Below are 13,980 nucleotides of genomic sequence, written 5' to 3'. Positions count from 1 at the left end.
ACAAAATGTATTTATACATATTCTGTGAGTTAGTCCCAGGTCCACTTCAAACATTCATGAGATGGGAGATCAGGAGCCCCTCTAGGCTACAGTGTCCGTACGTGTAAACGTTTATCACGCGCTTCTCATGTTTTAGGCCTTTCCTGACCAACCAGTCAGGGCAAAGAGAGCAGTGAATTCTGGGAACGCGGCGTCGTTAGGAGGGCGGACATGTTTTATTCTGTGGCACCTTTCCCACCCCCGCCCCTGCCCGGGTGACCAGGTGACCCGCTTTAGGTTGGGGGTTTCCCACTGACCCTTTGTCCCACGTCCCACATACTGAGAATGGTCCCGCATTTTGAAGCAAAATAACAAAAGGTATTCGTTTCTCCACTTAAACCATTATGGATTAAGGCGCCCTACTGAAAACCCATAGAAAGGACGAGGAATGCATTCCAGCGGTCATGTGTCATAAAAAACGGTCATATAATAAAATACAATGCTGCCGTCACATCCGTCTGTTAAGGGGTTAAACATTAAATGTCTGATTTTGATTATTGTCCAATAATAATCTCTGGCATTGTCTGCTGCTTAAACGTCTCTGTTTCCAATAGCATTTTTCTAGCTCTTGCTCTCAGTCCTCCTCTCATACGCACGTTACCTCCATAACATATTTTGATTGATCTTAATTAATAAACAGTCAAAAAACAATCAACAGCACATCGTCGAAGCTAACCAGCAGTATCTCAAGATGGATATTATCAAAAAGCATGAAGTTACAGCCAATAATGGTGAAGCACATGCCTGCATGAGGCCTGTCACAAGCGATGCTCAGAGAGATTTGTGTGCATCTCTTGGCGTAATGAACTCATTGTCAGCCTCGCACAGAGGAGAATTTGCTGCGGCTCGAAGCTCCGCGGTATGTGTGAGTCTCACTGGTACGTTGCATTGCAAAAACAAACATCCAGGGGCCTGTATCAGGAATCAGGAAACACGAGGCTAGCCGAATACTCAGCGCAGTTAAACCCCAGACTCGCTGGGGTGTTTTTCAGTTTTTCAGTATGCATTCATACAGCCCCCTGCTCTATGAATGCATTCCTACTTAAAGCCAAAGATCATAGCCAGACAGACCATGTCAGCTGAGGTAACAAGCAGGCAGATCTAAATTACGTATCAATAAAGACCGCACTTGGTCATGTCTACAAGTATAACGTTACCGATTTATTTTGCAATCTGTTAGTTTTACAAGCTATACTGTGTGCCTTGACTAGTGGGCAAGAGTGTAACTGCAGGCTTGCTGGATATGTGCATTATATCAATGTTATGTACATTTTTCATTGGTAACCTATGTGGGAGAAAAATATAATGTAGTACAATGTTACCTAGGATATATGTATCCAGATATGTACAATGCATATAGTTAGAAAACTGCTTAAAAAGAATAAATTGTGCTTGTGACAGATAACCAGCAAAAATGTAAGGGAGGGGTGAGTGCTCGGCCGCGGCTTCAGGAGATAAGGCAGAACACCCTCCCATCGTTGGGTGCTCTCAGGTTCTTGTTATGATAGGAAAGAATGAGGAGGAAGTGCATCCAAGGTCGGTTCCTCCTTAACCAGCCTAGGAGGAACCACGGATGATAAATGTAACCTTTGTAGTTGCTGTAGCAGTGTGTTAATTGCAAAACACATGTTATATGACTTAAGGAGAAGAGGTGGGCCCAGGAGTACAACGTGTGATGGAAAAGTACTGAAACACTGTATGAAGATGATTCGCTTTCTCTGTAATGTATGCATGCGATAACTTAGGATGTGTAATGGTATAAGAATAGACACCCTGTCTGCTAAAATCTAGAGTGTTTTCTCACATTGGTGTGAGGCATTCTCTGTGCTTTGTTATAGGGTTAATAAAGTTTGTATTATTAACTCTCCTTGCTGTGAAAGAACTGGGTTCTTTTAAATGGGAAAGGTTGCTTGCTTCCCTCCTTGGAATTTCCCCCACCCCTATAAGGAATTGACATTATCAAACTGTTCATCTGGTCGCCCTACCCCCGCCCAACCAGACATTACATTACATTACATCATTGGCATTTGGCAGATGCTCTTATCCAGAGCGACGTACAGTTGATTAGACTAAGCAGGAGACAATCCTCCCCTGGAGCAATGCAGGGTTAAGGGCCTTGCTCAAGGGCCCAACGGCTGTGCGGATCTTATTGTGGCTACACCGGGATTAGAACCACTGACCTTACGTGTCCCAGTCCTTTACCCTAACCACTACGCTACAGGCCGCCCATGACATAGAACACAATGTCCCTTGTGATCCCTACCCACTTAGACCCCAGGTCTTAACTGCTAAAAAAAAAATTCTGTTCTGATAATGATAATTTGTTATTTAGCTGACACTTTTATCCTAAGGGAACAATGTGGGGAGCCATGCAAGGTTAAGGGCCTTGCTCAAGGGCCCAACTTCTGTGCGGATTTTACTGTGGCTACACCGGGGCTTGATCCACCAACCTTTCGGGTCCCAATCATGTACCTTAACCACTAGGTTATAGGCTGCCCGTTCTGGTTAAGCATGGTAGGCCTCACTAATGCTCATAACACCAGTCCACACGGTCCTATGCTGTAAGTAGCTACCAGTTTTCAGTGATGTCATCATGTAGTGTTTTATGGAGGTGACTCTCACCCTCTCCTCTCCTCTCTCCCGTACCGCAGGTGTTTAAGGTGAAGGCGGTCCAGTTGGCTGAGAAGCTCCTGCCTGCGTTCAACACCCCCACAGGCATCCCCTGGGCCATGGTAAACCTGAAGAGGTAAGCCCCTCCGCCCGCTCCTCCCCTGGGGCCCATTAGCATCTGAGGGAACAAAATGGCGGCTCACCGGTGAGTCTCAGGGCGGATTTCTGTCGGGATCCACCAGATAAAGAGGAGAAAATAAAAAGCTGCTGCCTGATTCCATTTATTCTCTAAGCCGCAGAAAAAAATACCAGAAACCGAATGCCGTTTGTTTCAGTGAGGTCCATAAATCTTTATTTGGATAGTGGTACAATTCCTGTTCTTTTGGCTCTGTACTCCAGCACGTTGCATTTGAAATTAACCTCATATTCATCGTTTCAAGTGCAGACTGTCACCTTGAATTTGAGGGTATTGACATCCATATCAGGTGATCATTGTAGGAACTGCATCATTTTTATGCAGTCTCCTCATTTTAGGGGACCAAAAGTAATTGGACAGTTGGCTTCTGAGTTGTTTGTGATCATTCAGCTGTATTCGATCTCTGTTTCGTACGTACGCACCGCAGAAAGTAGAGAATGTCTGGGCGCGATTGACATACTGTTCTGTGTTGTCTCTCGTTGTTTGAGGTGAACTGTGGGCTTTGGGTTCTGCTCAGTGCATGACTCTCATTCTGTGTGTGAATGATATGGGCTTTAGAGCCCAGTGTGTCTTCCCTGCAGAGTCCGATCAGTGCAGTGGCCCATCAGCAGAACCAGGTCCTTCACTGGGGCCGGTCCGGTCCGGTCCGGTCCTGTCCAGTCCTTTAGTACTTCATTGCCCCTACTTGGGAAACTTATCTTGCAGCAATGCAGTAAAAAAATCATGAATCAACAATGATGCATTCACAACAGTCGCCAAATTGCGTAATGGAATAAAGGACACTATATAGGTATATGCACTATACACAAATACAGCACAGCATGTATTATTGGACTTGAGGTAGTAGCTATGTATGTAAACCATGGTGTATAGTGCAAAATGAGCATTGTACATATTTATCAAGGTTACTACATGAGGTGTGACTGAGTTTTAGATCGATAGAGAGACCGATAAATCATTCCATTTATATATCGCTTTTCTAGACACTCAAAGCACTTGCAGGGGGGGGGAAACTCGCCTCAACCACCACTAATGTGTAGCACCCACCTGGGTGATGCACGGCTGCCATTTTGCACCAGCCGAGGTGAAGAGGGAGGGAACAGTGGATTTAGCCAATTGAGTTTTCACATCCATTGCTCTTTACTCTGATGAACCTGACCCACGGGAAGCCTCTAAAAGCCAGGCTTTCACCCTCGGTTAAAGGGCTACGTTCTCATCAAAGAGCGGGGAGTTCCCCTCTCCAGAGCCGCCCGACTTAATTTCGTTCCAGGAGAGGGCAGCGAGGCCTAAAGGGCTGAATTTGCTTAAGGGGGAGGGGGCTCTCTCCTTCGCTGGGTTTGGTATTTGCAGGAGGAGAAACAGCGAGGCGGGACGCGTCTCTCCTGTGCGCTGTCCTTTCATTTTTGCGGCGACCTTCTGCGCCAGTAAACACCTGGGATGCCGTTTCCTTTACCCATGAACAGGTTTTAGCTTCTTTCTCTCTCTCTTTTTTTTTTTTCCTGCTGTAAATCCTGTGCGCATCACCCGATGTGGATGAAAGTACCCTGGTATTAAAGCTGGCGGTCTGCACTTTAATCTCATGTTGTTGTTTCGTCTTTAATCTCATTGTTTGATTTTTCAAATGCAATGTGCTGGGATAAAGAGCCAAAACTAAACAAAGGTGTCACTGTCCAAATACTTTCGGGCTCTCTCTCTCCACCTGCTAAATGTCTCCTCTCTCTCTCTCTCTCTCTCTCTCTCTCTCTCTCTCTCTCTCTCTCTCCCTCCCTCCCCCCCTCTGTCTCTCTCTCACTCTCTCTCTCTCAATTCAATTTATTTTTTTCCAATTTCATTTACTTTTTTGGCTGGACAACTATAGCCATATTGTGAAAGCAACAAAATAATATACTCTACATAGAAACACAGAAATATGGAAATCATATTTATTTATTTTTTTTAAGATATTTTTTCGGCCTTTTTCAGCTTTATTGTACAGTATAGTATAGAGAGACAGGAAGAATGGGAGCGAGAAGACATGCGATAAATGTCAGACGGTCGGATTCGAACCGCTGACGTCGCGGCTCACAATGAGCCTGCGGTCAGTGCTCGACAGGCTGCGCCACCGAGACACCCTGGAAATCATATTTATAACATGCAATGAGCATGAACACTTACAATTTAAAAGAAAAACATTAAGTTGTGAAGAACATAACAAATTATATTTTATTTATTCTAACATCAACAAATATGCGTAGTATAGAAACAAATAAGTAAATAATCATTTAAAATATATATATAGTTGTCTCTGTCCCACCCAATCTTGTTTGTTTTCCACTTCAGCTGAAACTCTTCTGAGGCATTTCCATTTAAGACTTTAATTTGGCGAAACGTCTCTTTCCGCTTAATGTAACTGTCAGAATAACGCGTTGAGACTCTGCGAGTGTGACATAATCAAAGCGCTGCGTGTGGTGATGGCTCCCCGGCTGCTGGAGAGAGGCTAGCGTCGGACAGACCCTCGTTAAAGCAGTGCGCTGAATCACGTCTCGCTGCATAAATTAGCCACGAACGAGCACGGCAGTATCCAGACATGCTGTGTTCATGTTAAACGTTGTAGCGGCCACTGGACAGGACACCATTTTGGGAGAACTGTATTCCCTTCAGTGTGGAGCTTGGTTTTCTTTTGGCCTTTCGCTCAGGGATTTTAAGTGGACAAAATGGGGATGCTTTTAATTCATACAGTACATTGCTACTTATGTTCACTGTGATGGCCTTACGGTCTTCTATTTCTGTCTGTACTCACATACAGGTAAAATATATCTGCCGCAATACATACATGGTGAAAGCCTCATTGTGATGTATTGACTGATATTGAGTGTTTCGAGTAGGTACCTAGCGTACCTTTCTAAATGGAGCTTGATGGATAAGAGCCGTAATGGCTGCTGTGGTGCTTATGGCCATAGATCTGTGCTTCTCTCCCTCTCGCTCTCTCCCTCCCTCTCTCGCTCTCTCTCCCTCCCTTGCTCTCTCTCCATCAGCGTTATTGGACTGGGTCCCTCGCTATCAGGATGTGTCATTGTTCCAAGTCAACTTAATTACAGAGACTAAGGACACTGGCGTCCATCTTGGAAAAACTGAAAGGGTTTTTTTATTTTTATTTCTCGTTTCATCTAAGGAGCCACGTCAGCAGCCGTCAGACCACCCAAGCTACCGATGGCGGAAATGCCAGACTAGCATTTTTAATGATGGGTGGAGACCATAGTTATGCTCTCTTCAGCTCAAGTTGTTTTGTCAAGCCAGAGAATTGTGTTGCTTACGGTTGTTTGTGCTTCCCTGAAGCCAGGTTTGTGTTATTTATTGGGGTCAAGCGGAGCGTTTGAGAGGCTCTGTGAATGGGCTCGGAGCGGCTGATTGGCTGCACCTGGCTCCAGGGCTGGGGGTGGGGTTGCTGGGATTGATGGGGTGGGCTCTGTACGGATATAAATCTCCCAGGCTTAACAGAGAGCTCCACAGTCCCCCGGGAGCAGGGAAATGACCGACCCTGCAGGCCGAGAGGCAGAGGGTCTATCTGCCTCTTTCTCTTTCTCTCTCTGCCTCCCTCTTCACTGTCTCTCTGCCTCTCTCTCTTGCTCTCTCTCTGCCTCTCTCTCTTGCTCTCTCTCTGCCTCTCTCTCTCTCTCTGCCTCCCTCTCTCTCTCTTTCTCTCTCTGCCTTCCTCTTTCTCTCTGCCTCCCTCCCTCCCTCTCTCTCTCTCTCTCTCTCTCTCTCTCTCTCACACAGCCATACTGTACACTCACGCATGCACGCGTGTACACACACCCACACAAAATCCATTGGGGATATATCTACATATGGAGTGCTGATTGATCTGGGCCTCTTGCTCAGAAACCCCCAGCCTCTTGAGGACAAGGGCCCTCATCCCCTTATCTTCTCCCTACTTCTCAGGCTGATGAAAAATATTCTGTTCTGGTTTCATATTTACCTGTATTTATTCACTCATTTCTTTGTTTACCATGAGATAAAAAAACGCTTGTTTGGGACAGTGGATTATATCATTGAGATGTAATTGAAATGGATTTATTTGTCTGGGATTCAGCCAAAGGGTTTGATGAAGTACTCTGAGTCTAATAAGAATTCTGTTGTGTATAAGAAGGGGAAAAAAACACGAATAAATGAATAAATAAATACAAATACATCATCCACTCACTGTAGTGCAGGGCTCCCCAAATCTGGGGCTGAACTGCTGAACACCTCCACCCCGACTGCTCTCAATTTTGGTTGGCAAACGCGTACACAGGCACAGACGCGCGCACAGACGCGCGCACAGACGCGCGCACAGACGCGCACGCACACGCACACACATACGCACACGCACACGCACACACACACGCACACACATACGCACACACATACGCACACACATACGCACACACATACGCACACACATACGCACACACATACACGCGCACGCGCACACAAATACACACACACACACACACACACACACACACACACACACACACACTTACTCTTCCCATGGAAATTGCTTGTCTGTACTTAAACTGCCCACGTGGCTGTTAGTTGAAATCCTTGGCTATGTACTTAGTGCTGCTGAATCGTGATGTATATAATTTCTCAATTCAATTCAAAATGCTTTATTTATATACGTGTTGCCAAAGCTTTAGAAAACACATGCAAATAATGCAATGTATTAATAATAAATATGTATTATTTATCTGATGCTTTTATCCAAAGCCACTTAAAATCGATTAATCATCAGGGGACAATCCCCCCCAGGAGCAATGCAGCTGTTGGGCCCTTCTGGGACCCAGTCATGCACCTTAGCCACTAGGCTACAGGCTACCCCTCGTCTTGAATGTCTTGAATTATAAACACATGTACACTTAAGGAATATGTAAACTAATAACTGTAATGATAACAGAGGTGACCCCTCTCTGTGTGTCTGTAGCGGTGTGGGGCGGAACTGGGGACAGAAGGAATATGTAAAATAATAACAGAAGTGACCCCTCTCTGTGTGTCTGTAGCGGTGTGGGGCAGAACTGGGGACAGAAGGAATATGTAAAATAATAACAGAAGTGACCCCTCTCTGTGTGTCTGTAGTGGTGTGGGGCAGAACTGGGGACAGAAGGAATATGTAAAATAATAACAGAAGTGACCCCTCTCTGTGTGTCTGTAGCAGTGTGGGGCAGAACTGGGGACAGAAGGCATATGTAAAATAATAACAGAAGTGACCCCTCTCTGTGTGTCTGTAGCGGTGTGGGGCGGAACTGGGGACAGAAGGAATATGTAAAATAATAACAGAAGTGACCCCTCTCTGTGTGTCTGTAGTGGTGTGGGGCAGAACTGGGGACAGAAGGCATATGTAAAATAATAACAGAAGTGACCCCTCTCTGTGTGTCTGTAGCGGTGTGGGGCAGAACTGGGGACAGAAGGCATATGTAAAATAATAACAGAAGTGACCCCTCTCTGTGTGGCTGTAGTGGTGTGGGGCGGAACTGGGGCTGGGCGTCGGCCGGGAGCAGTATCCTGGCGGAGTTCGGGACCCTCCACATGGAGTTTGTTCACCTGACGTACCTGACCAGAAACCCTGTCTACTACCAGAAGGTGAGGGGGCGGAGCACGGGTGTCCTTATTAACCCTTCATATTTTCAGAGTGTAAGCTTTCTAACGATACCAAAGTTATCTCTCTACTCTAGTTACCAAACCATGTTTTTCAGAAAAAACAGCTTCAAAGTTTTACCATTGTGAGATGCTAGTTATGTGAGGCTGGGAGACTACCAACACCGGACTAACAAAACTCCGGGGCTATAATGTCATTTTATGTAGAATCCCTTTAAAACTATAATTTTACTCGGAACATTTACTCTTGACATTACGACATGCAGACCTTGAAAGCACATACAGTAATGTGTCGCCACGAACGCAGCTGATGTGGGTGTTTGTGACTGGTGAACGGTGACAAGCTGGCTAACATACAAACAATGTACAACTCGTGTTACTCTCACTTTGACATCTTGCATTTAGGCTTAAAAACTATATTTTTACTCTGAAAAGCCTAAAACAGTCTAAAATTAAAATGTTTACATTAACACTGGCTGTTGCGACTCACGACTGATTATGGTAGAGCGGGTCACATATGCGATTACCTAAAAATATTTAAAACCTACACTTCAAAGGGCTAATTGTTTGCTGGGGATGTTAGTCAACATTACCCGCTCACTGAGATTGTGAATATATTATATTGGTAAGAAATGACCATTTTTGGAACTGATACTGTATGTGCGGTTTATCTTCCTTGTGAATGAGTGAAATATGATTCAAAACCAATTTCTTCGTACAGCAAATATGATCCATCATTGTCCGCATAATGGGATTATACTGAGAGTCCAGGGAATCGGCTGAGCTCTCCAGTCTTATCTCTTATGCTGGCCAGTGGCCATACGTATAGCTGGGTATAATCTACACTCATTCACAAGAGAAGGGATCTGAACCCATCCACCCCCTGGCCATTGGTTCATTGTACCCGACATATTTTATGAGGTCAGCAGAATTGTACACCACCAGATACATTTCATGTGTTTTTCTAGGGAAACCGTAGAAATGTTGAGAGATGAGAGTGGACTTAGTTTGCCTGACAGCTTTCACCTTTGTTTTGTCCAAGTGAAATTGTCGCCTCATTGTCAATATTATTGTTCAATTTAGCAAAAAAAAAAGTAATGGAAACAAGATTGTAAGTCTAAATATAAGACGAAAACACTTTTTTAGATTTTTGTGGTGAGGGAGGTACAGTGCAGTCTTTGAGAGAAGGTGAGATGTGCTCGGCACAGGAACAAAGGCAGTCCCTGAGGGCGGAGGAGGTGATGGTGAGGTCAGAATGAGACCGCATCATGCAGAGAAAAGGAGATGGTTATGTTCAGGTTAATGTGAAGCTGTCCTGCTGTACTGCTGTCCTGAGGCCTGGCCCGCTCACAGGAGTGTAATTGTGTGCTCATTGGTGGGGATCAGAGTGGGTTGTGTAGCCAATCGGATTTAAAGCCAGGACCTCTGTTTAACATCTCATCCCAGGAAGGCATCTCCATCGGCACTGTGCCGGGGCACTGGACTTTACTGCCCCCTACTGGCTAACAAATGCCTTTTTCAGCAGAAACATGGCTTTCCCATCCAAGTGCTAACCAAGCTCACCCCTCCTCCTTCTCTTCTGTGGTTTTTCCTAGAAGGTTTCCTGTATGGTACAGCTGCTAGAGATAAACATTGTGTTGACTGTACACTGTTAGTGGGTGGGGGTTTAGCCACTGCAAGTGATAGCCATGCTGTACTGTGTCCCCACGTGCGGCCATCTTGACTGATCCGTATTTTGGTTCTGGACAGGTGATGCACATCCGTAAGCTGCTGGCCAAAATGGACCGGCCCAACGGGCTGTACCCCAACTACCTGAACCCCCGAACAGGCCGCTGGGGACAGCGTGAGTAGTACAGCATCACCCCATTTTATATACCCACTGAAAGTACAGCATCACCACATTTTATATACCCACTGAAAGTACAGCATCACCACATTGTATATACCCACTGAAAGTACAGCATCCCCACATTTTATATACCCACTGAAAGTACAGCATCACCCCATTTTATATACCCACTGAAAGTACAGCATCACCCCATTTTATATACCCACTGAAAGTACAGCATCGCCCCATTTTATATACCCACTGAAAGTACAGCATCACCCCATTTTATATACCCACTGAAAGTACAGCATCACCCCATTTTATATACCCACTGAAAGTACAGCATCACCACATTTTATATACCCACTGAAAGTACAGCATTATGTGTCATTTCCTGCCAAATGTTGAAGTCACCTGAACCTGGATGCTGAGATGTTCAGATTAGTTTGGTGATGTAAATGTGTGAAGTCATGTGATTCATACCTGTTACTCACATGGCCTCATCAGTACGTGATCCTGATTGGCTGAAGAGGAGAGAGGCAGTGAGTAATGTTTTTAATGGCTGAGGGGGGAGTAAAGTGCCACAGTATATAAGTGTCAGGATCTCTTCATGAGTCAGTCACATATCCATTCATTTCTGTCACAGAGTCTATGCTGTAATGAGTAGTATTAATGAAAACAGTATTCAATTGAGTGACAGTGTCAATAAATGCACTACGAATGTTAAGATTTGATAATTTAGCTTGGTTTTGGATGGATTAAAGGCCCGAGCCATAACACACGTGTCTTTAATCAACCTCTAATAATCACTCTGGCTTCAGTAGACAGGTTTAATTTGTGAATACATATCCTGTGCGCACACACATGAAAGCAGGGACATTTCCTTACCCTCACATCATTCTTTTCTGGAAAATAGAATCCATATTTATAGAACCAAGTGAACACAGACAAGTAATTTACCATGGGAATAATCGGAAAGGTGCAGCAAAAGCGAGAAAAGAATCGGAAACGCAAATTATGATAGCTACACCTTCAGACAGTGAGTGGTACCTGACAGCTCGTTGGCTGAGTTTTGGAAAGCGTGTCTCGTTGAGTTAGAGAGGCACGGCTGTGACGGTAAATGTCAGACTAATTAGGGTGAGGAAGCTCTTGTGTGTGAATGGACAGGTGCCTGATTGCAGGAGTTTAATAATACACACCCTCATTCACAGTGGCTGCATTATTCGCTTCAATGTTTATTCATGTTAACCGGAGCATAGCTATGAAGTGAGTTTGAATCTTTAAGTCGGCCATTTTAAAATGGGATCTTGTGTGGTTCGCCTTGCATTGAAACATGCTTCCGGGCTATTCTATGGTATCAGACGTTACAACTGCCAGATATTTGTGTGATAAAGTTCTACGCAGCGACATAAGAGACTGATATGAGCTTCTATAACCATCAGGAGCAGATAACCCAGTCGGTCTCTTATGTAGCTCTACTGGATACACAGCATTTGTAACGTCGGTTACCATGGAATTGCCCTTCTGTGTCCAGCTTGCTGCTTCTAACACTCGCCCAGAAGGTACGGTTACGAACTGGAGTGACAAGCACATTAATCAGTCCTGCTAGGCGCTGGTAGCACAAAGGTCATTAGTGGCTCTTGGCATGCTAATAGGAAATAACTGGCGTCACATCACCAGGAACTGAATTTGGTTACTGTGATCGAGTGCTAGCTGGTTGTCCTTTGTTTGGAGACTAAGCAGGAGAAATCCTTGTCAGTTGTGTAAAGAAAGGTTGTAGCTCTAATCTCTGACGTGTCGACAGGTCTGCGCGCCGGGAGGATTCGATTCGTTCCCCTGTAATGCTGTGCGCATTAACGGCAGTCAGGAGAGCTGTCAGAATTCCTGCAACGAGATCCGGATCCCCGGATCAGGCGTTCCCAGATCTGCTTACCCGGTCATACGTTCTCCTAACGGCTGAGACGCGTACATATGCGAAAGCTTTCATATTTCATAAGCGTACGTATGTGAAAGCATTCGCGGCTGTCGAAATGCGGCAACGCTCACGAGCGAAATGCAGAAACGGCAACATTCAGTCAGGGCTTAATGATACATAATTAGCGCGCTAATGAAGAGTTGTTCAGGCTGTACGCTGTTCTGGAGAGGCCAGGGTTCGACAGCTAATCAAACCGAGAAGGCCTACACTCTAATGAAGGGCGTCTCAACCGCTGTCACTCTACCTTCCTTAAAAACACACACCGCTCCACCACGACCAGTATAATTATCATCAAAACGGCATATTGTGTGGAAGGTTTATGTATGGAGCTGTGAAACTATGCGCTATGGGATACGTGACATGTGACTGAGCGTATTATAATGCATTGGGTTGTCAGCGCTGTTCGAACGCTGGCAGGCCTGTATGGGAGGCTTAAGGTGGGGGTTTTATTCCGGGCCCAGGGCACAGTGCTAAATTCAGGTATAAAATGTCCTTGGTTAATTTTTTATTTGGACAGGCTAATGTAGCAACTGGGAGAGTCCTTGTGTCTCATCTCAGAATGGGAGAGATCAGGACAATGTGTCCAAGAGATGATCAAAGCACGTATCCCGGCCGTCGCCCAGGGGAGCAGACCATATTTAACGGTATTTTGGTGACAATGACGAGCTGTGTCAGGAGTTAAGAAGTGTGATTAAACAACTGAGGATGTGTCAGACTCCCTTCACTGAGGGCTGCAGTGTCTGCTGGTTCCTGGTTGTTCCAGAACTTAAGCGATTCATTTCAGTCATCGATTGGTTAAAAACGGCTTTTTATCTCCCCTGAGCTGACTAACTAATAAACTGCTTTTAATTCTTTTTTTTTTTTCTTTTTTTTTACCCTCCCAACCCTGAACTTGGTCTCCCGCCTGCAACCCCTCCTGCCCATGTCATTGCAGACACGTGACTCCTCCAAATCACGTGACGCCTTTTCTCGCTGTTTTCCACACTGCAGGCGCACCACCGATCACACAGTGCCCATGTCGCTGGAGGAGAACGAGGTCGGTGCTTCCTTGGTTTGTGCGTCCGCAGGCGCCTGGTGTGACCAGTAGTGGCCGCTAAAGAGCGATGAAACGAACGGAACAAGCCTGCCAACACTTTGAGGTTGAGCCAAGTGTTGCCTTGCCAATCTGGAGCAACGGTCACAGGAGCTAATAACCTATTATAGAATATAGAATACAGGAGTACAAGCTGTCGAATACATGGACCGCGTTCAGCCATTTGAGCTGCCGTCACAGTATCTGGACAGAGTCTGTTGCGTTGACTCATAGTGTGTTTGTTTCGGAGGAACCGGCCAGGGAATTAAATTTATGTTTACCGGCTCCGTCAAACTTGCAATCACTGCCTCTCTGGCTAATATCTACCGGAGCTTTCTGTCACACTCATTCATCTGTATTTCTCTCTCTGTTCGGTGTGAACCCGCTCCCAGAGGCCCTGCAAGTGTGAGTCAGACGGAGTGGGTACTGTTACTTCACTTTATTCGGTTTACTTTTACAGGGACAAGCTGATAAACATTTCAGTAACTGTCAGTTTAGCTGGACTGGACTAATTCTCAACTGTCCCTGGGTAGGAACATTAAAAACATGAAATACAAGAAGCGCACAAAATACAAATGCATTAGATGAAGGGCGGGAGTACAAGGGCTGTGCTGGGTGTAACCTCTCTGGGACTGACTGGTGTA

The 13,980-nt window shown here is 45.4% G+C and overlaps 1 protein-coding gene across 6 annotated transcripts in view; it reads left to right on the top strand.

The window, feature by feature from the left end:
- The window catches only part of man1a2 (mannosidase, alpha, class 1A, member 2), a 118,602-nt gene that overhangs the window by 83,490 nt on the left and 21,132 nt on the right, over positions 1–13,980 (top strand). For all 6 annotated transcript variants that reach the window (XM_061226733.1, XM_061226732.1, XM_061226728.1 and 3 more), the window contains 3 exons: positions 2,691–2,785; positions 8,323–8,446; positions 10,211–10,304. In XM_061226733.1, the coding sequence (XP_061082717.1) occupies positions 2,691–2,785; positions 8,323–8,446; positions 10,211–10,304 (313 nt within the window). The remainder of the gene's footprint in view (positions 1–2,690; positions 2,786–8,322; positions 8,447–10,210; positions 10,305–13,980) is intronic.

This window comes from Conger conger, chromosome 17, assembly GCF_963514075.1.
Source record: "Conger conger chromosome 17, fConCon1.1, whole genome shotgun sequence".
In the NCBI taxonomy this organism is placed as follows: domain Eukaryota; kingdom Metazoa; phylum Chordata; class Actinopteri; order Anguilliformes; family Congridae; genus Conger; species Conger conger.
Note: the sequence above shows the minus strand (reverse complement) of the source record. Positions and strands in the feature narration are given on the sequence as shown.